This window comes from Ambystoma mexicanum, chromosome 4q (genome assembly GCF_040938575.1).
Source record: "Ambystoma mexicanum isolate Mex_15411 chromosome 4q, UKY_AmexF1_1, whole genome shotgun sequence".
NCBI lineage: Eukaryota > Metazoa > Chordata > Amphibia > Caudata > Ambystomatidae > Ambystoma > Ambystoma mexicanum.
In genome coordinates, this window is record NC_090928.1 from 305,770,839 (window position 1) to 305,795,651 (window position 24,813).

The window sequence follows — 24,813 nt, forward strand, 5'->3', positions numbered from 1 at the left end:
GAAGGCGGTGGACGAATCCCTATAAGCCATAAAAACGGAGACGGCCCGCGTCCTAGGAGCCCTTCAGCAACGACGCCCTTTCGGAGCACCAGAGGCAGACAGGGTGCCTCCAAGGGATCCAGTGTTGGCTCATCATCCTACCGCCAGGCGGCACGCTCCTCGTCTCAGGAGGCCTACAGGGGTCGCGGCAAGCAACGAGCGCCTCGTCGCCGTCGGCAAGGTGGCCAGGGCGGCAAGGCCCACCACCTCCAAGCAGGACTGAACCGGCCGTGGTCTCGGGCCCCCTCCGAAGCACCCCGGTGGGAGGCCGGCTGACGAATTTCGTCGGCGTGTGGAAGTCCATCTCCACCGACCGTTGGGTGCTGGATACCCTGGCAAGAGGACAATCTATCGAATTCCTGAAGAAGTGCCCTCACATTCCACCTGTGGCCAGGAAGGAAAATCACGTCCCGCAACTGCTGTTGGAAGTACGGGCGATGCTCAGGAAAGGCGCCATCGAGCTTGTCCCGAAGAGGCTCCGGGGTGTACTCAAGGTACTTCCTCGTCAGGAAGAAGACGGGCGGCTGGCGCCCCATCCTGGACCTTCGTCGTTTGAACAAATACATCAGATCACAAAAGTTCAGGATGGTCACCCTCCAGCACGTACTGGGACAGCTGGAGGAAGGCGAATTTCTATCGTCGTTGGACCTGGAGGATGCATACTTCCACGTTCCCATCCTCAAAAGTCACCAAAAGTTCCTCAGGTTAGTCGTCCAGGGACGCCACTACCAATTCAGAGCACTGCCGTTCGGTTTGAAGTCTGCCCCCAGGGTCTTTACCAAGTGCCTAGCACCAGTGGTGGCGCGGCTGCGCCTACAGGGGATTCACGTCTACCCCTACCTGGACGACTGGCTCATCCGCTCAAGGACGAGTGAACTCGCCGTCGAACACACAGCGAGGACCGTCCAGCTACTCACAAACCTGGGATTCGCCATAAACTACCCGAAGTCCCACCTGGTGCAGTCGCAGGTGGCCCTGTTTCTTGGAGCGAAGCTCGATGCAGTGAGGCGCCTGGCGGCCCCGTCGGAAGAACGGACGAAGACCATTCTAGGCAAAGTGCAGCGCCTGCTTGCCACGGACGTGGCCAGGGTGAGGTCCATCAAGTCCCTCCTGGGGATGATGTCCTCGTGCATCTACCTGGTGCGCCCCTGCAGACTACGGATGCGCCCTCTACAAGAATTTCTCGACGCCCGTTGGATACAGGCGACGGGCACCTTCGAAGACCGGGTCCCCCTCAACGAGATGTTCCGGCGGGCGATTCAGTGGTGGGGCGTTCGAGCACACCTCACGGCGGGCAAGGACTTTCAGATGCCGGCGTACCAGGAGACTGTGACGACGGACGCCTCCCTGGAAGGTTGGGGCGCCCACACCGGAGATCTCCACGCAAGAGGCCTCTGGCTCCCGGAGGAGAGGCTCCTGCACATCAACGACCTGGAACTCCGAGCCGTGTTCTGGGCTCTCAAATCGTTCCTCCCGTCGCTCAAGGGCAAGGTGGTGTGGATCTTCACGGACAACACCACGACAATGTTTTACATACGGAAGCTGGGAGGCACCAGATCCCCAGCCCTATCCAAGGAGGCACAGGATCTGTGGCACTGGGCGGTCGCCCAGGGGATGTTCCTGGTTCCCTTCCACCTGGCAGGAGAAAGCAACACCATCTCCGACTTGCGCGCGTGTCACGAGTGGGAACTGCCCCAGGATCAGGTGGATCTACTCTTCCGACAATGGGGCAAACCCCAAATCGACCTGTTCGCAACAGCGATGAACTCGAAGTGCAAGAGGTTCGCCAGCAGGTTTCCCTAGCCGAGAAGCATGGGCGATGCGTTCTCGTTCCCCTGGGACGGCCTATACCTGTATGCGTTCCCTCTGTTGCCTTTGCTGCTTCGACTCATCAGCCAGCTCAAGAGGTCCCGGTGCAGGATGATCCTCGTTGCACCGGCGTGGCCGAGGCAGATCTGGTTCCCGGACCTGGACTTGTCAACGTCCCCTCCCATCAAGCTGTCGGCGGACGCGGACCTTCTCTCCAGAGAAGGAGGCACCATCTTCCACCACGACCCGGCGTCGCTGAACCTGCAGGCCTGGCTCCTGCAGCGCTAGAGTTTGGAGGCTACGATATACCGGCCGATTGCAGAGAGGTTCTTGCAAAGGCCAGGGCGTCCTCGACTCTCAAATTCTACGGTCATAAGTGGAAGAGGTTCTCTATCTGGTGCCGAACACAGAAGATCAACCCCCTACGGATTACGGCCCCTCAAGTGCTGCCGTACCTGCTATCGCTGGCAAAGGCTGGGCTAGCCCATGCCTCCATTAAGATCCATCTGGCGGCGATCTCCAGATATACCAGAACCACAGGACGGACGTCCCTGTGGTCCCATCGGCTGGTAAAAGAGTTTATGAAAGGACTGTTCCGGTCGTTCCTGCCGGTGAAGGCCCCGGCGTGGGAACTTAACGTGGTGCTGACCAGGCTCATGGGGCCATCATTCGAGCCGATGCACTCCGCACCTATGAAGTTTGTGTCGTGGAAGACTGCGTTCCTGGTGGCCATTACCTCCGCACGACTAGTGGGAGAGATCCAGGCCCTATCCTGCAAAGCACCGTACTTGACTTTCCATGCCTCGAGGCTGGTGCTTAGGACGCACCCCTCCTTTATGCCCAAGGTGCCGTCGGACTTCCATCTTAACGAGCCCTTGGTGTTACCTGTTTTCTTCCCGTCTCCTTCGTCGCCGGCCGAGAGGACTTTGCACTCGCTGGATGTGGCTAGAGCGCTGAAGTTCTACGTGGACCGCACAAAGAGTTTCCGGAGGACATCACAGCTGTTCGTGAACTTTGGACCTGTGAATCAAGGGAAAGCTCTCTCGAAGTCTTCTATTTCCAGATGGCTCTCCGGCTGCATCATGCACCGTCACCGGTTGGCTAACCGACCGCTGCCAGGCCGTCCGAGAGCCCATTCGACCAGAGCGATCGCTGCTACTACGGCGTTCTTATCTGGTGTGCCCCTGCTGGACATCTGCAGGGCTGCTACGTGGAGATCAACGCACACCTTCATGAGATTCTACTGCGTCGATCGGGATTCCAGGGAGGAGTCCAGGGTCGGCCAAGCAGTGCTGCGCAACCTGTTCGCTTAAGGTGAGCCTGGTGAGGAGGTAAGAGATGCTTAATGTTGAGTTTTGTTGTATTGCTTAATGTTGAGCCTTTTGCCACCCCCCCGTGGTTGTGCATGTGTGTACTGCTATCTATTCTTATATTCATGAGCATGTGAATCCATGCCAGACCCCATGCTGGAGAAGGAACAAGTTACTTACCTGTAACTGTTGTTCTCCAGCATGGGTCTGGCATGGATTCACATGCGAACCCTCCCGCCTACCCCTCTGCGGCTCTTCACTTGGTCATACTGCCACTTCACGTGCTACCAAATCTGAAGATGGCTGCCAGAGGCGGGGCTTAGGTAGAGGGCAGTCATTGGCTGTGGTCAGTATGACGCAGAGATCAGTGATTCGTTACTACTACGAAAGACAGATCAGAAACGAAACTGATACTGATTTTTTCTTTACCGAGGATTCCCAGCCTGACGACGGGGAATATTCATGAGCATGTGAATCCATGCCAGACCTATGCTGGAGAACAACACTTACAGGTAAGTAACTTGTTCCTTATTCTTCCTATTGCTAACATAGTGATTTTGTGTCAGGCACATGTGGTTTATGAAATGGCATTAAAAACGGCTCCAACTGAAACTACTTGGCAGATGGCACATCCAACAGTGCAAGACCAAGACTGTGCAGCACTTGCTTACTGCAGCCTTTCCAAATCAGATTGAAAAGCACACTTAACGGTATAAACAATGTGACGGTTATTATTGTTCAATTAAGTGGTTCACGGTATCTTTAACGGAATACCGTTAAATCCCTAATGTGTATCTACCTGATCAGGCTCTGCAGGTTGTGGATGCGAACCCTTCAGGAATTCCTGGATGTTCGGTGGATCCAGGTGTCCGGAAGCTTCACGGACAGGATTGTTTTCGATGAGGAGTTCCATTGAGAGATAAGGTGGTGGGGCATGCGCTCCAACATGCTGGGGGCATGGACTTCCAGAGCCCCCCTTACCAGTAGACGGTCGCCACAGATGCTTCCCTGGAGGGCTGGGGAGCCCACACTGGACGTCTCCACACCAGAGGCCTGTGGCTACCGGAGGAGAGGGATCTCCACATCTCTGGACCTGCAGGCAGTGTTCTGGGCCCTCAAGTTGTTCCTTCCGTCCCTCAAGGGCAAAGTGGTGAGGGTCTTCATGGAAAATACCACCACAATGTTCTACATCAGGAAGAAGGGTGCCACCAGATCCCCAGAGCTCTTCAGAGAGGCATAGGACTTGTGGCACTGGGCTGTCGCCCAGGGGATGTTTCTCATTCATTTTCACCTGGCGGGAGTCGAGAACACTGTCGGTGACTCTCTCAGCAGAGAGCTGCGCCCTTGCCACGAGTGGGAGCTTCGACAGGATCAAGTGAGCAACCTCTTCCTCAGGTGGCGCAGACCCCAGATCGATCTGTTTGTGACGGCGACGAACGCCAAGTGCCAGAGGTTCTCCAGCAGGTTCCACCAGCCGGGGAGCATGGGAGAAACGATCTCCTTTCTGTGGGAAGGCCTGTTCCTGTATGCGTTCCAGCTGCTGCCTCTACTGTGAGTCATCCGTCAACTCAAACGGAGCCGGTGCAGGATGATCCTCGTCGCCCCGGCGTGGCCGAGGCAAATTTGGTACCCGGAGCTTCTCAGCCTGTCGACGTCTCCCCCAGTCAAGCTGCCAGTGGTCGCGGATCTGCTCAGAAGTGCAATCCTGCATCACAACCCAGGATCGCTGAATCTGAAGGCCTGGCTCCTGCAGCCTTCGAGTTCGATGGGTACAAGCTACCGGCAGATTGCAGGGGGGTCCTTGCCAGGGCCTGGCATTATCTCTTAAATGCTACGGCACAAGTGGAAGCGGTTCATGACTTGGTGCCGGTCGCAAAAGATGAACCCTCTGAGGGCCACAGCCCCTCAGATCCTTCAGTATTTGTCGTTGGCTAAGGCGGGGCTGGCGCACACCTCCATCAAAATGCATCTGGTGGCTCTCACGTCACACCAGGTCTCGGGACGATCTTCTCTTTGGTCACACCGTCTAGTCAAGGAGTTCTTCAAACTACTGTTTCGATCATTCCTACCGGTGAAGGCGCCTGCCCCGGCGTGACAACTCAACGTGGTGCTCAGAAGTTCATGGGGTGGGGGGGGGCCTTTCAAGCCTATGCATCAAGTTCCTTTTGTAGAGATAGCTTTTCTCGTGGCCATCACCTCTGCCAAGAAGGTGAGCTCCAGGCCCTGACCTGCAACCAGCCTGATCTGACCTTCCACGATAGGAGGGTGGTGCTGCGGACGTACCGCTCATTCATGTCAAAGGTCCCGTCGGAATTCCATCTCAACTAATCTTTGGTGTTGTCTGTTTTTTCCGATACCTTATTCGCCGGCTGAAAGGGCTTTTCACTGGCTGGATGTGGCTTGAGCCCTGAAGTTGTAAATGGCACGCACAGAGTTTCCGGAAGACGTCCCAACTTTTCGTGAACTTTGGTCCTGTGAAACATGGGGAAAGTTCTGTCCAAGGCTTCCCTCCAGGTGGCTCTCCAGCTGTATTACTCAGTCACTGGTTGGCAAACCGACTGCTGCCTGGCCGTCCGAGCAGATTCCACCAGAGCGATTGCTGCGACAGCGTTCTTGTCTAGTATGCCCCTGCTGGACATCGGCAGGGTTGCTACGTGGAGGTCCATGCACACATTCACGAGATTCTACTTTGTCGACAGGGATTCGAGAGAGAGTCCAGGGTCGGCCCAGAAGTGCTATGGAATCTGTTCGCTTGAAGGTGGGCTTGGTACAGAGATGAAAGTAATTGCTTCTGTTGAGCCTTGCCACCTCTAGTGGTGGTGTATGCATGTACTGCTATGTATTCTTTATTCATGAGCATGTGAATCCATGCCAGACCCCATGCTGGAGAAGGAACAAGCTACTTAACTGTAACTGTTGTTCTCCAGCAAGGGTCTGGCATGGATTCACATGCGAACCCTCCCTCCTGAGCGGCTCTTCTTTGTCATACTGCCACTTTACATGCTACCAAATCTTAAGATGGCTTCCAGAGGAGGGGCTTGGGGAGAGGCAGTGATTGGCTGGGGGCAGTATGACCCAGAGCTCAGTGATTGGTTTATAGAAGAAAGACAGTTTGTAAGTGAAACTGGTTTTTCTTTTACTGAGGATTCCCGGCCTGACTGGGAATATTCATGCGAGAACAGGTTCTTCAAAAAGTTGCTTACCCTCATGAGATCGCCATAAATGGCCACCATCCTCCAGGTCCTCATTCAAGAACTGCTTCCTCCTGTACCGCCTCAACCTCCTGTCATGCCCCCAGTACCGGTCCAGATTCCCGCACCACCGCAGGTGCATGTCGTCATGCAGCCCCTGCTCAAACTCCGGCACTGCCTGTCAGTGTCCCACAGCTGCATGCAGCACCCCGAGCACCCCACCTGCAGGTCAAAGCAGGGGACAGACGACGAGGAGGACCAGGACACTCCCTCAGCTATGGCTTTCCATGAGAGGCTGGCAGGCGTTGTCGAGTATTTTGGTATCCCACCGCTGCAGTATGAACAACCAAAGGCGTGGGTATTGGTGGAAGTGTTAACGACACGCTGAACCACAAGAATCGGCATACCTTTGCAGAAGGATGCTGACGCTTTCGCCAAGAAAGGCTGGGTGAAGCCACATTCGACACAGCCTACCAATATGCGCCTGTAGTATAGGCAGGTTGAGGTGGGAGGCGGATGCTCTAGTTCTGTCGGTGCAACTGCATTCCTCAGTTATTGCAGCAGCCTTTATGTATTTTAAGCCTCAGGCCTCCACGTCTGCTCCTACATCAGCTCTCCTAGGAAAGGAGGAAAAACTCCTGGAGGCATATGGGAAGGAAATCTATTCCAATGCTACACTCCACCTCCGACAGGCCAATGTGGATGCCATGCTTGCCACGGTTAATCAAAAACTTTGGTGTCAGATAGCGGACTTCCTCCCAGAACTTCTGGCACACAGTCGGGCCAGATTCGAGGCTGGTCTGGCAGAGGCGAAGATGGTGGCCCAGGATATTATGAAGTCGACGGTGCACACAGACACTGCAGGCAGGTTTATTTGTGCCGCTGCTACCAACATTAGGGGGACAGCTTGGCTTAAAGCAATTAAGTTGAACCCTGATGTGCAGGCCTGCATCCTCGACCTGCCCTTAGAGAGGGGGGGGGGAGAGTTTGTTTACTCAACGGACTAGGAGCTGGACAAAAAGTAAACCCGCTTCCAAACAGCCAAGTCCCTGTCAATTTTAACTTAGTCTGCCACCAAGACCTATAGCCGGTCACCCACGCACTAATGGAGAGGTCATAACTTCCGCAGCTTCAGGGGCTTTCAGGAGCGCCTCTCCAGGCAGCGGGACAGGTCACCCAGACAGCATCGGTGCCGGCAGCACAAATCATCTAACAAGGGGTTCTTTCAGTACCCCTCCCAAGCACTAGCCTCAGAAGGAAAGAAAGTGACGGTGCCATCCAGATCCACAGTGCTCCGGTGGAGGGGTGGGGAGGCTTGCCCTTCACATTCACTCCTGGCGGGCAAGGTTTGCAGACCCACGGATCCTCTGTAGTTTCCTCAGACTTCAGCCTGCTGATAGCTCCATTTCCCCTTTCCTCCCCCTCTCCAACAGATTGGGACAGCAACTCTTCTGGTGGAGATCCGCTCGCTCATGGCGAGTCAGGCAATGGAGGAGGTTCCAGCCTCACAGCGAGGCATGGGCTTCTATTCCCATATCTTCGACATACAGAAAAAGAACCAGGCTGTCCTGAGAGTTGTTCTAGACCTTTCACCCTTGAACCTTTCCCTAATCCTCCAAAATTTAAGATGGTTACTCCAGCACTCGTTGCGGGAGACACTGTGTGGAGGAGACTGGATGTGCTCTCGATCTGTAAGATCCGTATCTGCATGTCCCGATTTGGGAGCCCCATTGTTTCTTCCCCAGCTTCAATTCAGCTCTGAGGGTCTTTACAACATTAATGAAGGCTCTAGAAGCCTTCCTCAGGGCGGAGGGCCACCACATTTATCCATACCTCGACGTTTGGCTTGTCTTCTGCACATGTTATATACCTTGGGGTTCTCCATCAACCTCAGGATGCCGCAGCTACTTCCCATTGAGTCCTTAACGTACCTGGGGCTTATTTGAATACAAGGGTGGAAAGGATCTTCCCCTCGGAGGACAAGATCACGGCCATCATGAAGGCCACAGGGCATGTTCTCAGCAGTCCAGTAACTTTCGACATGGTTGTACCAGCACCTGCTCGGACTAATGGCAGTTTGCATCTTGGCGGTGCCAAACAAGGCTCAAGATGAGGCTGCATTTCTCAGCCTCTTGGAGTCGGGAGACGGGCTCCCAAGCCTCTCCAGTCAGCTGACTACTACACCTTCACCAGGCTCTTTTGTGGTGGAGGGCAGATGCCAACCTGTTAGTGGGCAGGCTGTTCAGACAGCTGCCCCCCGGAGATCACCATTACCACAGACTCGTCCCTAGAGGGAGGGGTGGGGTTGGTCTACCCTGGACAACCAGTGTACATGGAGTCTGGTCACGCCAGAAACAACTGGAACACATTAACTGGCTCGAGAGATCCATCTGGCTTGCTCTCAAAGCATTCCTCCCCATGGTCAGCAACAAGTCGGTTTGCATTCAGTTGAATCCAACTTGGTGGCAGAAAGACTCAGCAGGCTGGGGGGTCGACAACTAAGAGTGCCAGTTCAACGAGGATGTCCTAGGGGAGATGTTCATCAGGTGGGGCCACCCACAGGTGGAATTATTGACCACCAAGAGCAACAGGAGAAGCCACCAGTTTGCGTCCTGGATGAGGCAAGGTAGGGGCTCTCTGGGGGACGCATTGCAGATTCAGTGGAACAACATGTGTGTACGCTCCCCCCCACACTCCGTTGATTCACAGGGTCATCTGCAAGGTAAAGGCGTCACTGAGGCTTTGGCTCATCTTGATAGCGCTGTGGTGGCCAGGCAGACCTTGGTTCTCAGAACTCCTCCAACTGTCGGATCAACCTCCGGTCCCACTTCGTTGGGGTCCAGCCCCCCCTACTCTCCCAGCAGGGGGGCATAGTGGTTCAACCCGTTCCGCAGAAATTGGCCCTGGCAGTGTGGTTCCTGAACAAGTCACCCTGAAACATATGCGCCTGTGACAGGTCAACTTGGCTATCATTTAGGGGGCAAGAAGCAATGCCACAAGGAGTTAGTACAAAAGCAAATGGACCAGGTTCTGTCACTGGGCCAAGACAAACGAGATGGATCCTCTGGCATGCTCACTGGACGATGTGTTATCCTTCACAATGCATCTGGCTTACTCCGGTGTGCAAGAAGACACCCGTCGTACTTATCTGGCGGCGAAAGGGGTCTAAAAGAACAACAGACAACCTCATCTCCTCCGCCAACCCTGTGGTCAAAAAGCACTTGGTGGGTCTGACCATATTGTATGCCCCAGTCAAGCGTCTACATCCGGTCTGGGACCTTAACGTGGTGCTGGGCACCCTGGCACCCAAGCCCTTCGAGCCCATGGCATCCACGGATATCAGGCTGGTTACTATAGAGACTGCTCTGCTAGTTGGCCTTGCATCAGCACACAGAATCGGTGAAATACAGGTGCTGGTGACTTCAGAGCCATATGCCACATATCACCGGGACAAGGGGGTGCTCATGATGCACCCTGCCTTTCTCCCAAAGGTTGTCATCGTTTCACCTTAATGAGGAGATGGTACTTCTGACATACTTTGCAGATCCAAAGGATGAGGCTCGGAAGGTATTGCAATGTCTGACCTCAGATGTGCTCTAAGATTTTACCTGAACTGGACAAAGAGCTTCTGTAAATCTGATGTATTGTTCATCACTTTTGGCGGGTCAAAACGAGGCTGTCGAGCCTCCAAGGCTTCAATAGCTAGGTAGATGGCGATGGCCATCAAGGAGGCGTATGAGGGGAAGCACACGTCTTTGCCAGCAAACATGCATGCACACACCATCCGATCCAAAGACAAGACCGTGGCCTTCCAGAGACCCGTTCCATGGCGGACGATCAGCAAGGAGGCTATGTGAGCTTCCCCATCAGCCTTTTGCAAGCACTACTCCTTGGATGCCAGTGCCAGATCTGACGCAGCATTTGGCCAGGCAGTTTTGAAAAATATGTTCTCAGCGGGGCAACTCTCCTCCTTAGGGCTGCATTCCGTTGTAATCGCCCATACAGTATGGAGGAACAGGACGTAGGAGTAATTGTTACTCACCATAGTGACAAACGTACTCCTAGTCCGTAGTCCCCTTTCCTCCCGAAGTCCCATCCTCCCCGTAATAAACCAGTCAGTTGTAATATTGTCGATGCGTCAAAGGGGACTGAGGCGTGGTGCCAGTGGGCGGAGTCGGGGGGGGCACACGCTCCGGCACGCATCTAAATTTAAAGGGGAAGCTTTTTTCTTGTGGAAAAGGTGGTTTCCCGTCGCTAGCGAGGGACGCCCTTACAGTATGGAGGAAAGGGGACTATGGACTAGGAGTAAGTTAGTCACTATGGTGAGTAACATAATTTCTGATGTTTGTTAATCTGCTTAGAATCACATGCTGTGCATAGGTCCGACATCCAGTGGTCACTGCGGAGTATTGCATTTTGTTTTTCGTAGTCGAAAAAGGGGACGTCGACAAGGCGTGTCTGAAACACTATCCCTATAGTGACGTGCATTGTACCCACAATCCCTCACGCGTCGAGGTCCCTCAGATTGTTTTTTTCCGCCCAGCTTCTGGTCGCCTTCACGCGGAGCTCCTCGAGAGACATTGCAACCCTCGACCTTTGGTCGTTTTTTTCTACAAATAATATTAAACCCTCCCTCGACGCAGTTGTAGCTGTTCTCCGCCGAGAGAAAATCTTCGACGGAGGGTCGAGCGGAGGAAATCCTTCGGCGCTGCCGAACACGTGGCCTGGCCTCGCAGGCCATATACAGTAGGGAGAGTGGGGTCGTGGGACATCTCTGGGTCTTTCTGAGAATGCCTTTCCCTTTCCCCTTCCTTTCCCTTGGGGTGCTTATCGCGATTTATTGCCTCGGCTATGGAGAGGACACCCTTTAGGTTTTGCCCGCTTTGCAAAGGCAAATTTACTTGGAAGGACAAGCATTCACGGTGTAACCGCTGCTTGCCCCTCGATCACAAGGAGGAAGGTTGCGCGGCTTGTCGGCTTCTTAAGCCTAAAACTCTAAAAGACCGTAGGGTTAAAAGGTGGGCGGCCTACGCGATGTCGAAGGCCGAAGGTTCACCCGCCGCTGCTACCTCCGAAAGTGACGAGGAACGCGATAACACGACCTCTGCTACGGAAGTCAAAACCCCCTCTAAGGAGCGCTTGCGCGCTTCGTCGTCTGTCCCCGGCCCCGACGGGCTCGGCTCACGCCCTGCTTATGGGGATGAACACCCCGGCGACACTGACTCACACAAAGTCACACATAAGCACACAACCCACGGCTCTTCTTCGTCTAAAACGAAAAGAGCTTCGGCGCCCAAGGAGACGCAGGTTCCACCGGCAGACTCCTCGGACCGTTCAGGTTCAAAGCCCCTCTCGCAACCGCAGCCGCGACCAGCGACTGGGCTTTTGGCGAATAAGAGCGCCGCCCCCAAACCATCGGCCGGCGCGCATCAACAGAAGGCGCAGACCGCCGTAGAGCGTTCGACACCCATAGCGTCGAAAACACAAGCTTCCGCCGACAAACGAGTCGCCGACAAACGAGTCGCCGATAGCTTGGCAAGGATCGCTGTAGCCGACGCCCAGAAGAACACGTCGAGCGCTACGCATAAGTCAAAGGACACGCCGAAAAAGCCCGAAGAAAGGCAGGGACTACCCCCTTTAATCGGGGGGTCAATCGGCACACCAGAAGGTTTTTCGGAGGGCGACGGGACACTTTCCTCGACGCTTTGGGAGAGGTCGAGCCATTTCCAGCTAGATGACTCTATTTTTCCCCCGCCAGACCGCTCTGGGGTGCCCCATGAAACCATGGAAAGACTCCACCTCTGTATGGAGAGGATGGAAAAGTTTGAGTACCCAGACCTCTCTAACTCACAAGAGGTCTAGAGAAGGGTCTCAGGAGGACCCCAGGGCCAAAAATCCGAGGCTAGTCGATCCCCAGCAGGACACAGCCTCAAACTTCCATAAGGTATACGACCTCACTGGGGAGGAACAATACTTGGAGGAAGAAGATGATTTCATGGACAATGAAGGACAGTACCAGGAGGAATGTCTGGAAGACAGCCCAGACATTATAGAAGAAGGCTTCGGAGAAAACCCAGAAGAAGGACCTTCGCACCCCTGGCAATCCCATCAGTATATTCTGACACTGATGTCCTAAACCTAACTCCTCCAGACATTTCTCCGGTTAGGAACACGTCTCCAATCGACGATCAGCCCACTTTGAATGCACTGTTACGCAGAGCAGCAGCGCATTTCGAACTGGACGCTGGGGAACTCTCTCCAGAATTGGACTTTGTAGAAAGAGTTATTAAAGAGAAACCCCCGGTCAGCCAGACCATTCCCCTCCTCGCTTCAGTGAAGAGAAGAATTATCCCTTCGCTGTCCACTCCCGCATTGATCAGAGGGGTCAATCCGAGAATTGAAAAACTTTTCACTCCTTCACCCTCAGACCCGCTCTACATTAGGGGACATTCCATACCGGATTCCCTAGTCGTTTCTAATACTAGAAAGCGGGCAGGGGTACCACTTTCCACCAGTGAGGCACCCCCTGACAAGGAGGGCAAGAGGCTTTATGCCCTTGCAAAGAGAGTAACTTCCTCGGCTGCCTTCTCCGCAAGAATTGCGAACAACAATTCCTTGCTTGCTAGCTACGCAGACGCGCAGTGGACCAAACTGCGCAAGGACGCCGAGGAAGCACCCGAGCCTTTACGTACACGCCTACTTTCGACTATTGGCGAAGGAACCCAGGTGAACCAGAGCATTGTAAAAAACTCTCTGGACGCGGCAGAAACAGCGGGACGTTCCCTGGTGCAGGGAATACTCCTAAAACGCCATGTATGGCTGCGCAACTCCGGCTTTAAACCGGAGACACAGGCGTCTTTAATAAATAAACCTGTCGAAGACTCTAACCTCTTCGGGAAAGCGGTGGATGAAGCTCTAGAGATGGCTTAAAAAGAGTTCGATACTATCAAGACTCTTGACCAAATCTCTAAGCCCACTACCAGACGCGGCTATGGCAACAAACGCTTTTTTCGTGGCCAACGCCAGCAACAACAACAAAGTCAACATCAACAATACCCTGCCACCAATTACCAGACCAATAGTGGGCAGTACAGCCAAAGAGGCCAACGCCGGGGTAAGGGGAGAGGTCGGGGATCCACCCCCAGAGGCTCCCAAGCCCCCAACAACTCCAAGTGACGCGAAGATTCGCGTCCCCTCCCATGCAACACCGGTCGGGGGCCGGATAACATCCTTTCTTCCTGCATGGGAGGAGATAACGTCGGACCGTTGGGTACTTTCCACCGTAGCCCACGGATACTGTATCGAATTCAACAGTTCCCCATCCTACAGACCCCCGAGGGGACGTCGCATGACACCAGAACATCTGCTGGAAAAAGGAGCCATAGAGGTCGTGCCTCTATCTCAGGTAACGGAAGGTATTTATTCAGTGTACTTCCTTGTACCCAAAAAGGATCTAACCATGCGCCCTGTATTAGATCTGCGCCCAGCGAACAAGTTTATCAAACCCCAAAAGTTTCGTATGGTAACCTTACAGGAAGTGATCCCACTGCTTTCTCAGGGAGATTACATGACAACATTGGACATGAAAGATGCATACTTTCATATTTCAATGTTGCCAGCGCACAGAAAATACCTAAGGTTCATGATAGAGGGCAAACACTACCAGTTCAAAGTGCTACCCTTCGGTATAGCATCAGCACCAAGGGTATTCACGAAGGTGCTGGCAGTGGCAGCGGCCACCTGCGCAGGTTGTCCATCCCAGTTTACCCTTACCTCGACGACTGGCTCATAACAGGGGATTCTTACGAAACATGCTTCTCCAATACCCAAAAGACAGTGGACCTGTACCCGGGGAACTCAATCTGCTGGCAGACAGACTCAGCAGAGATTTCCCCCTGCCCGAAGAGTACGAATGGCGCCTGCACGAAGACATCGCCTTCGACATCTTCACAGAATGGGGATTCCCAGAGATAGACCTGTTTGCAACCCTGGAGAACTCACAATGCCTAAGTTATGCCTCCAGGTATCCCCAGAACCAATCCAAGGGGAACGGTCTGTCGATGCTATGGTCAGGGAAATTTGTTTACGCTTTTCCCCCCCGACTCCCCTTCTCAACAGAGTGGTGCACAAGATGCACCAGGAACAAGTAACCATGATACTGGTGGCCCCAATGTGGGCACGACAACCATGGTTCGCTCACTTGATGGAGATGTCTCTATCTCCCCCAGTAAAACTCCCCTGCCCGTACAACATGCTGTCTCAAGACAAGGGCAGGACCCTGCACCCATGCCCCCAGAACATGAATTTAGCAGCTTGGCTCCTGAGATTATAGAGTTCGGACATCTACAACTCCCGCAAAGATGCATCGACATCCTCAGGGAGGCCAGAAAACCGAACACTCGCCACTGCTATTCTAGCAAGTGGAAAAGATTTGTCATCTGGTGCAGGAAAAGAGCATCAACCCTATTGACTGCTCTCCCACACATGTGGTCCTATACCTGACCCACCTATTGGATTCAGGTCTAGTGTTTAACTCTATTAAAGTCCACCTAGCGGCACTTTCTGCATACACCACTTCCCAACTCAAGGTGTCGTGGTGGAGGATCCCTGTTATTAAGGCCTTCATGGAGGGAGTAAAGAGAATACACCCCCCGATAGCTGACCCAGCTCCCGGATGGGACCTTAATGTGGTACTTACCAGACTCATGGGCTCTCCATTCGAACCCATGCACAAAGCATCTCTTAAACACCTCACTCTTAAGACTGCTTTTTTAATAGCTATCACCTCCATCAGGAGAGTAAGTGAACTTCAGGCTCTTTCTATTCTAGTCCCCTTCGTTACAGTTCAGAGATAAGGTGGTTCTACGCACTCACCCTAGGTTTGCTCCGAAATTTATTTCTAAATTCCACGTAAACCAATCTATAGAACTACCAACGTTCTTTCAAAATCCTTCCAATTTGGGAGAAAGGACTCTGCACACACTAGATGTACGCAGAGCGGTCATGTTCTACATGGAAAGAACCAGACCACTGAGGAAGACTAATCAGTTCTTCGTCTCGGTGGCAGCAGGAAGAGAAGGAGATGCGGTTTCAAAGCCCACTATTTCTAGATGGATTGTTCAATGCATCACTCTCCGTTATACTCTTGCTAAGAGAGAACTGCCCTTTAGGCCAAGAGCACACTCCACTCGAGGCACGGGGGCATCCATAGCATTCATTGCAAATGTTCCCCTTGAGTCCATCTGCAAAGCGGCTACCTGGAGTTCTGTGCACACCTTTACAAAACATTACTGTCTAGATACACACTTTAGATCTGACTCCCAGGTGGGGCAGGCAGTATTACGACACCTTTTCTCTACTGTTCCTTCTCATAACCCACCGCCAACTCTGGGTACTGCTCGCTAGTCTATGCACAGCATGTGATTCTAAGCAGATTAACAAACATCAGAAGAGAATGCATTACTTACCGTAAAAGCATTTCTGATGGTTGTATCTGCTTAGATTCACATGCGCCCACCCTTCCTCCCCGCTCGGATGGAAGGAACATAGACTTCCTTTATATATCTCTCTCTTTTCTGTACTCACTCACGTCTAGAAGGCTCCCTCAGGGCAGAAAAATACAAACAGAGGGACCTCGACGTGTGAGGGATTGTGGGTACAATGCACGTCACTATAGGGATAGTGTTTCAGACACGCCTTGTCGACGTCCCCTTTTTCGACTACGAAAAACAAAATGCAATACTCCGCAGTGACCACTGGATGTCGGACCTATGCACAACATGTGAATCTAAGCAGATACAACCATCAGAAATGCTTTTACGGTAAGTAATGCATTCTCATATGCGCGTAGATAAATCGGGAGTAAAAGTGGAAAAGCTAATTTGGCTGTTGTTTGCAAATAGGTGGTAGAAGAACCCAACAGAGGGGATTAGTTGCATGAGGGAGGAGGCATAAAGGATGAATAGTAGGAGGCAAAGGGTGAAGCTTTGAGATTTACTAATAGGGGATTCATTTGAAAGGGGTAGAAAATTCAGAGATGAGTGTGAATCCAAAGTCTTCATGGCCCTGAAGAGATGAATCGTCCGCCATATCTAATGTGGAAAAGAGGTTGAGTAGGATCAGGCTTTAGGATAGCTTGGAGTGGTGAGCAGTAGCTGGAGAGGTGGCCGAGTTATGATTCAGTGCAATGCCTACGGTGAAAACCAGATTGGAGAGGGTTTCTAAGATTTCTAGCGTCCTGGTAGGTTGAGATGCTGTTGAAAATGAGACGTCCAAGGATTTTAGGGTAGTGAGGCAGAATCGATGCAGTCAGATAGTTGATAGGTAGGATTGTCGGGGTCAGTTGAGATTTTTAAGGATTTAAAGGATAGTGGGCATCTTGAAGGGTTTAAAAGACACCAACTGAAAGGGGGAAGTTGCAAAGGAAGGAGAGATGGGCACGAGTGAGTTGCAAGGTCCTTCACTGTATGAGGGACACGTGTCACCAGGGGCACAACAGGGATTTGCAGTATTGAGGATTGCGCCAAGGTCAAACTAATTTGGGGGAATGTGCAAAATGAGCAGGTAGAGGTAAGTGGGGGAGGAATAGGAGGTTGGTAATGGTGTTCTAAAATGTAAGAAAATCCAGAAGAGAAGTAGTATTTGCAAAGGTCTTGTTGTTATAGAGGGTGGATTTCACCCTAGGGCGAGGTGTTGTCATAATTGCTTGTAGTGTGGAGGAGAGTTTGCGGGTATGAGAGCCTTCAGTGATTTATTTCGGTGAAATAGGCTACTTTAACAGAATGAAGCTCTGTGGTGAAAGAGAAAGGCACTCTTGTTGCTAAGATGAGATAGGTCTGATCTTTGTGATAATTATGAAGATGTTGCACTTCTGTTTAGAGGTGGTGTATATAAGAGATAATCCAGGGGTGGGGATGTGGAGGGAGGAGGGAAAATATGAAGGTGATAGTGGCAGTCAAAGGGTTGAGGGAGAGTCAGATTTAAGTCATAGAAGGCCTGTTAAATGGAGGCCTGGGGAGGAAGAGTGCATGGGAGGACCAGACTTAGTGATGTAATGAGCTAGGGTGTCAGATTTTAATGTTTAGAATGAGGGAGACGGTGCTGGGGTGCTGTACTAACGTGGAGGATAAGTGGTCAGTTGGGAATATGTTGTTGGTGAGGTTTAAAGTTGGGGATAGGGGCGAGGAAAACAAGGCCTGGAGAGTTGGATTGGAAGTGAGTGGATAGCTTGTGACAGGGATGTAAGGCAGTGGTCAGAGTAGAGTTAAAGATGGGTTGTAGGGGAGAATTTGGGGAGGTTGGTCACCCATGATTGCTAAACGGATTTCCGTGGGAAGGATGTCACTGAGGAGCTAATAATTGGAGGTGTTTAGAATACCTGGGGGAATCACTAGATTACGTCAGTGACATGGGTAGTTAGGAGGAGTTGAGTGACAGTGAATTCAAGAGTGTCAAAATGAGAACGTGAAAGGGGTGAAGAGATGAGCTTTTTTGACCATTAGGCCAACCACCCCACCTTTTTGCATGAGCAGTAGGAGCGACAGGAGGTGGCAGAATCTTTGTGTAAGGCAGCAGGGATAGCAGAGCCAATGGGAGTGATCCAAGTCTGATTCCCACAATCTCCCTCGGCCCGCCTTGGTTATTGGTGATGAAGGAAGTGTTTTACAAATGGACTTCTTTGTATTTCCAATCTCTAGCGTCAGAATAGGAGAAGGAAGGAAAGGAAGGAGAGCAAAGTGGTGTGGTGTGGGGGGGGTAGGGGTGTTGATGGAGGAGATTAGAAAATGTAGGCTGGCCAGAGGGCCTTTCGTGAAGCTGGTGGAGGGCAGTGATAACATAGGAAAGGGTGAAGAACATTGATGTCAAGATGAGTGGTATTAGCAAGGGAGCTGAGATGAGAATTGTAACAAGAGAGGGTATGCGTGGTAGTGAGGGAGCCATACTGAGAGGAGTTAAAGGAGTGAGCAATTGGAGAAGTGAGGTAGGGTGGGTGTGGGCATGGAAGGGAGGAGTGACGGGTCGATTGGTGAGCAGGGCACAGTGCAAAGAGGAAGGAATTAACTTGCAGCAGGAGCACAGTAGCAGTTGAAGGTCGTCATCTAAGGCGGAACCTTGAGCTATCAAAATGCAGCTTATGAAATAAATATAGGTAGCCGGAAACGGGGTCATGGACGCAAAATGTATTTGTTAGGAGAGTGGTACAGTGGAAGAGGCTATGATGTGTGGCCATGGGTACAGGCAGGTTGTGTATAATTAAGGTGGATGGAATCTCAGGTTGAGCCTAACAGTACAATTTGGAGACGCAAGGCCTTTAAGGTACACATGGTTAAGGTTGAGCAGAACTAACACTACTTACTCCTTTCACAGTTGCAGTAGCGCAGCAAAGTGACCTATCCAAGGTGAGGTCGTTTAACTTGGGGTGGGAGCCGTTTATTTTCTCATGTCAGTGTGAACGTAACCGAAAAGAAATATAACTGCTGAGAAAGGTGTCTGTGTTGCACATACTAGATAGAGGTTTAATATTGGATCGAAATGATGTCCTATGAACAGCTATGTAGACAGTTCCTATGAGGCAGACCTGTACAAATGTATTTACATTTTGTTTAATTAACTGAACTGAATAGTTCTGGCAGACTTGTACAAATGGATTTATATTTTGTTTAATTAATTAATTAACTGAACTGAATAGTTCTTTCTCTTTTTTTCTTTTTGCTTTATACAACGTTTCTGGTTTTCATTCAGTCAACCAGCAGATTTATTAAATGAAATTGTTTCGTGTTTTTTTTGTTAAATTCATGTATTTGTTAAAAGCAATGAATTTTATGCATTTGTCAAATATACTCACTTTTGTGAAATAAAAATTAGTGAGTAAAATTCTTGAAAAAAGACGTTTTCATTGTGGCATTACATTGCTCTATGCTTCTCATGCTACCTTGGGCTGCTTTAAGTAAGAATAATCAGGATATCCCGTATCGGATACCATGTGAATTGCAACTATAATTTTCTAAATTTAGTTTTTACAGCTTTTGAAACTCTGTTGTATGGACAGTAACTTGATGCACAGACTCAGGTTATCCTTCAAGACTTCGATCAACCACTGGCCATACTGGTCTGAAAAACCGAAATGATTTGCTGCATAATGCTAAAAATGGTACAAGGCCGCCCAAATGTAAAATCTCCCTTAAAAAGTAACCTGACCCCAACTTTTTACAAAAGTCTTCCTTTCTGGGTGGATGGTGGCTGAAACTAGGGCAAAAAAACGATCTGCTCATTATAAAGTAAGAGAATTGTTTGAAATTAAGGAAAGCGCTTTAGACCAAGCTCATTAAACTTGTATTATATAACTAAGGACTCAATGATGGCGTCTGCGTAATCCAACATCTCTGCACTTAACTATTTGATGAACCGGGAATGCACTTGCTAGATTCTGGAAAGTGGCAACGGTAATTGAAGCCTGTTCGTGTACCTCCTCAACGCAACACACCACATCGTGGGCTTGATTCACAGAGCGTTTTCCTATGGGATTGCACCATTATAAAACGCTTCTGTGAATCGGGCCCTTTGTCTGTAATCCTGTTCTGGCCTGCCTTCTCTGGGAGACAACAAAGGAACTTGATCACAATTTTGGCTGTGCCAATAACCTCAAAGATACATTAAGAAATATAAATGGGCAAAAGGGGCCTTTTCAGAGGATTGAAAGAAGATTTTCTGCAAATTCATTTAACTTTGACTTCTGTTGTTCGAAAAGACTCTTAGATCTATTTGTTTTTAGAGAAATATGTTTGCATTTATTTACATCTGTATTGTTTTTTTTAATCTTTACAGCAATGTGCTGAAATTATTGTGGTCCACCTTGGCTACTTGAATTACACTCAATACAAAATTGCAGTTGGTTTTGAACATCTAAAATACGAAATCCAGTCAGTTAATTTCACAGTGAGTAAATCTATATATTTTGCTTTTGAAGTTACCCTTTTTAGATTCTAAAATGCGATCTACTGCCTTTTGTAAATTGCATATAATTTAAGAAAATTCCTTGTAAATTATCTGTGTGTTTCTTGAACCATAACGTGCATAACGAGGCAACTAGAATGGCAGAAATGTTCTATCCAAGACCACTTTATATTATGTTACTTTACAAAAAAGTAAATTCTGTAACCCATTGACATATGCAGCTATGAAACCGTAGCAGTTAGTCTCGTCATACTTTAATTAGGAGTTTTACAAAAATCTTTTTACTTTTGGGACACATTTTTTGTTTCACCTTTGTTATATACAGGTGTTCACTTGTACACCTTTTAGCACATGCTTGCACAACTATTACTATGTAAGCAAACACTCTGAGCACTCGCACTCTGATTCATCCCATCACATAATTTCTTAGCTTTCTAAAATGTTTGGAAATGCTATGTGTTGTAGGGCTTTCATTGGCATCCATTACCAGCAATACCTATTTTGCAAAGGGCATGTCTTCTGTTGACATTATGGCAGATAAGGATGGCATCTGGGCAAGCAGATATGGAATTTTCCAAATGTCTCTTGAGACCTGAAGGAAGCAGCAAAAGCACACTGTCAAGTGTCAGCAACTCTCAACTTCCCAGAGAGGGAGGAACTTTGAATTTGACACTGTCAGAGACGCAACTCCCTTCGGATCAAAGGCTGGTCTAATGGGAGCCTGGGACTTACTAATTGGCAGACTCATGGCGCCCGCTCTCTCAGGGAGCCATGATGGAAGTGGGTGGCAGGATAGCAGTTTGTTTTTTATTGATCACAGGCTTTGTGATGTAGCAAATAGCCAGAATCGTGAGAGCCAAGGGAGGGTGGCAAAATGGCAGGTACTTTGTTTTCATTTGGGGGAGAAAAGAGGGTGGATAAGCAAAAGGAAATCTGGGGAAAGAGACAGGTTTCTAGGCATAATTATTCATTTGGGAGCTGGGGATGGGCGAAGACTGCATGACTGAGGTGGGGCAGAGTCGCAAGGTACATTGTTTCCTGTTGTGTACACAGGAAGGGTAGCTGTGATAAGGCCATTGATCTGGCCTCATCAAAAGGGGGATGGGAACCCCTCTCAGCTGGGGTGGGAAGCCTACCAGGGAGGGATCAATATTCAATCCTACCTCTGAGGTAGACTCAGGCAGCAGAGAATGTCCCAATTCCTGTTCTCCCTCCTTTTTGTGAAAACTGTATTTGTGCATAATTTCTCCAGCCACCCCTCTGAATGCATATTCTTGCTAGTTTTCTTTTACCATCATAGATGCGTGCACTGAAGTGAGAAGCGAATGCGGGGCACCCGAGAATTGTAACCTGCATGAAGAAAGCTCAAGCGCGCACCTAAATGCCAACGCTGCTGTGAAGCAGCGGACAAGAAAGAGGTGCAGACGGACACTGCGGAACAGCACAGAGTGGCAACTCAGAAGCATCTTTAAAGCTTGCAAGTAAACCCGCCACAAATGGAGACATCCACTTGACCACCATGGACTCAAAATGGGACGGTTTCTCGAACTGACCAAGTGGGTCCCTGACAACAAGCTCCAAACCACGAACTGTAATACGGTTGTTCCAATGCCCCAATGTCTGATGCCCCCACAGAGAAAGTGGACAGGCCTAATCCCTGCACATATACACCAGAGGAGAGGCTTGAGAAAAGAAGATCGATTAGGGACAACTGACCGGCACCAGTGAAGTGATACCTAAGCAGTGGACAGTAAACAGCAAGTGTTGGTGTATCTGGTGAAGTCAGAGGAGGAATTGGACTGCGACCAAGAGACCTGCAGGAGGAAGAAAGGATCAGTGGATTGTGGAGAAAGCGTTTTGGATCAGATGAGGCATTGAAGTGCTTCTGCAATGTGAGTGTGCACATGTGTGAAAAGTGTAGAATAGAGAGTGTACAGTGTTAATGTGGGAAGGCTAGTTGAATAGTTTGTGTAGGGGAGGAGGAGGAGTAGTAGTAGTAGAGTGGAGGGGGAGAAGAATGAACATCGAATCTTTACGGCAGGAGAAAGGAGTATTGAAACATTGGAGGGAACAGAAGGTTGGTGTGTAGGAGTCAAGGAGAGGAGGCAGGAAGAGTTGAGTAAGGTAACAGTGATCGTGAGTGGAACCAGGTAAATCTAAATGCAAATTGCAGTGCATCATACATAACCAATTAGAGCACTAACCTGTGGTGAAACTAGGGAGAGTTAGGATGTCCCTGAGGGAGTCTGTGAGCCTGCTGTTGGGGAAATCACCAATAGCATGATCTGGATTTTGAACAGTAGTAGTTGGCCTTCGATTGCAGGAACCGAGACGAGAGAGAGGTACAGCTGTAGTCCTCACAAGGAATTAAATAGATCCTTGAACTGTTCTTGAAATTCTTGTGCATTCTGTGCCAGGGTACACCTGAGGAGAGGTGGGCAGGCTTGGACACTAGGTGTTTTCATTCTTTTTTTGGATGGGGAGGTTTATTTATTTTAAAGTTGTGTGTGCATAGTTCTCTCATGCCGACACTCCTTTTTTTATTTTTTAAAACCTTTTTTTAATTGGCAATTTGACAAGTAAAGCAGAGTATATATCATCTTCCCAACAGCATACCATACATACATCAAAATGGAAACACCATATAACAGAATATATCATGTAAAGGTTTTAACAGACATAAGTATCTATTCAGTTATATAGTACTGCTATTTTCGCCTCATTCGTCAGTTGCCATTCTGGCCAGGTGGAAGCGGAAGTCTGCCCAGATATCTCAATGTCTGGAAGAAACTGGGAGGGTGCATGCATACTGCTCCTCGTTCTCTTGGTCTGAGGTCAGAGCAATCAGACAGTCTTTCTCGCTTGGGCGGATTCTTATTTTTCAAATTTAGAAGCATGGTTGCTATGCAACCCATGTTAATGAAGGCTCTGTGCCTTTTGCTCTGGATGTTAGGTCACAACCCAAATAATGCTCCGCGTAGGCTCTTCTCTATCGGGGTGTCCCCCTCAGACATGATATTGAGTTTTATTCCAGAAATTTTTCATCGGGTGACAGTCCCAGAACATATGTAAGTGGTCTGCTGAAGCGGAGCGGCACCGGGGGCAATGCTGCTCAGTATGTAAGGATATTTTGGAAAGTCTGGTGGGGGTGTAATATAGCCTGTGCAGAATCTTAAATGACATGAATTTGAACCTGAAGTTAATAGATGCCCTCCTAGTCTGCGTGCACATATGGGACCATTGAGCGTCAGTAAGTTCCACCTGCATTTCGTTGGACCAGCCAGCTCTTGCTCGCAAGCTGGGGCAAGAGCTTTTTCCCAGGATGATTTTATATAAAGTAGAAACAATATGTCTGCAGTCACCCGAGTTCGCTATGTACACCAGTATAGGTGTCTGGGCACGTTCACAGGGGTAGTCCGGCCATGTAGACGAGATCGCAGATCGAATTCTATAATATTGGAATCTTTCACCTCCGTGTCCCCATGTCCGGGCCTCTAGGTCTCAGGGGTAATTAACTTCCCAACCGTAAAGAGGTCTGCACGTGCCCTCTACCCTAGCCCATGCCATCGTACTTCGATTGTCATGTCGTGCAGAGGTTGTAGCCCGGGGAAGTTCCAGATCGAAAGCCACTGGTAGTATGGTTGGTCGGCACCTATGAGGGTGAAGATTGTGGACCAAGCTCAGCGTAGAAGATCCCGGGTCAAATGGGGAATCCTCTTTATACTTTCGATCAAGCACCAGTGTTTTGAGGTCCATGCAGCCTGCCGCTAATGCTTCTAACTCGGCATGTGGAGGAGGTCGCTCCGGGATATACCAGAATGAGGCAAATTGCGCCTGGGAGGCCACCGAATAGAGTTCCAGATGGGGCGCTGACAACCCTCACTTCTCATATGGGAATTGTTAGCTCCACCCATTTATTTCAGACCGCCCCAGAATGCCACAAAAACTGCAAGGAGGGAGTGCAGCTCTGCGAAGTAGGATTTCCCGGCCCATATCGGGACATTAGCGAAAATATGAAGCAGTTTAGGCAATAGCGTCATTTTAATTGGGGAAAGTTTGGCAACATTAGAGAGTGAGAGGTATTGCCACCTCTGTATCTTGTTTTCAGCAATTAGTGTGGCTGCTTTGTAATTGTCTTGTAGTAATGCTGTGCTGGTCCTAGATACCACCACCCCCAGGTGTTTAACGTGGTCAGGAGACCATCGCAGGGGAAGGAGACCCCGATATTCATGGGAATTGTCCGTTAGTGTGAATTCTTCAGATTTGGAAAAGTTAATCGTAAAACCATTGTGTTCGCCAATATATTTCATGTCTTGTAGAAAGGAATCTAGATTCACGTTTGGATCTCCGATGTTCAACAGCAGTTTATCCGTGTACAGGATATTCTTTCTGGTGTGCAAGCCAGGCGGACTCCACGATGTCTATGGCTTTCCCTGATGGTCGAATTAACAAGGGGGGTCCTGGGAGTCACTCTGCCAGACATTAGTCCTGGTTACGAGAGACTTACCCAG

General features: G+C 50.0%; 1 protein-coding gene across 4 annotated transcripts in view; it reads left to right on the forward strand.

Annotated features, from left to right (window-relative positions):
* The window catches only part of TMEM181 (transmembrane protein 181), an 875,876-nt gene that overhangs the window by 483,403 nt on the left and 367,660 nt on the right, over positions 1-24,813 (forward strand). For all 4 annotated transcript variants that reach the window (XM_069607878.1, XM_069607881.1, XM_069607880.1 and 1 more), the window contains one exon: positions 20,174-20,284. In XM_069607878.1, coding sequence (XP_069463979.1) covers positions 20,174-20,284 — 111 coding nt within the window. The remainder of the gene's footprint in view (positions 1-20,173; positions 20,285-24,813) is intronic.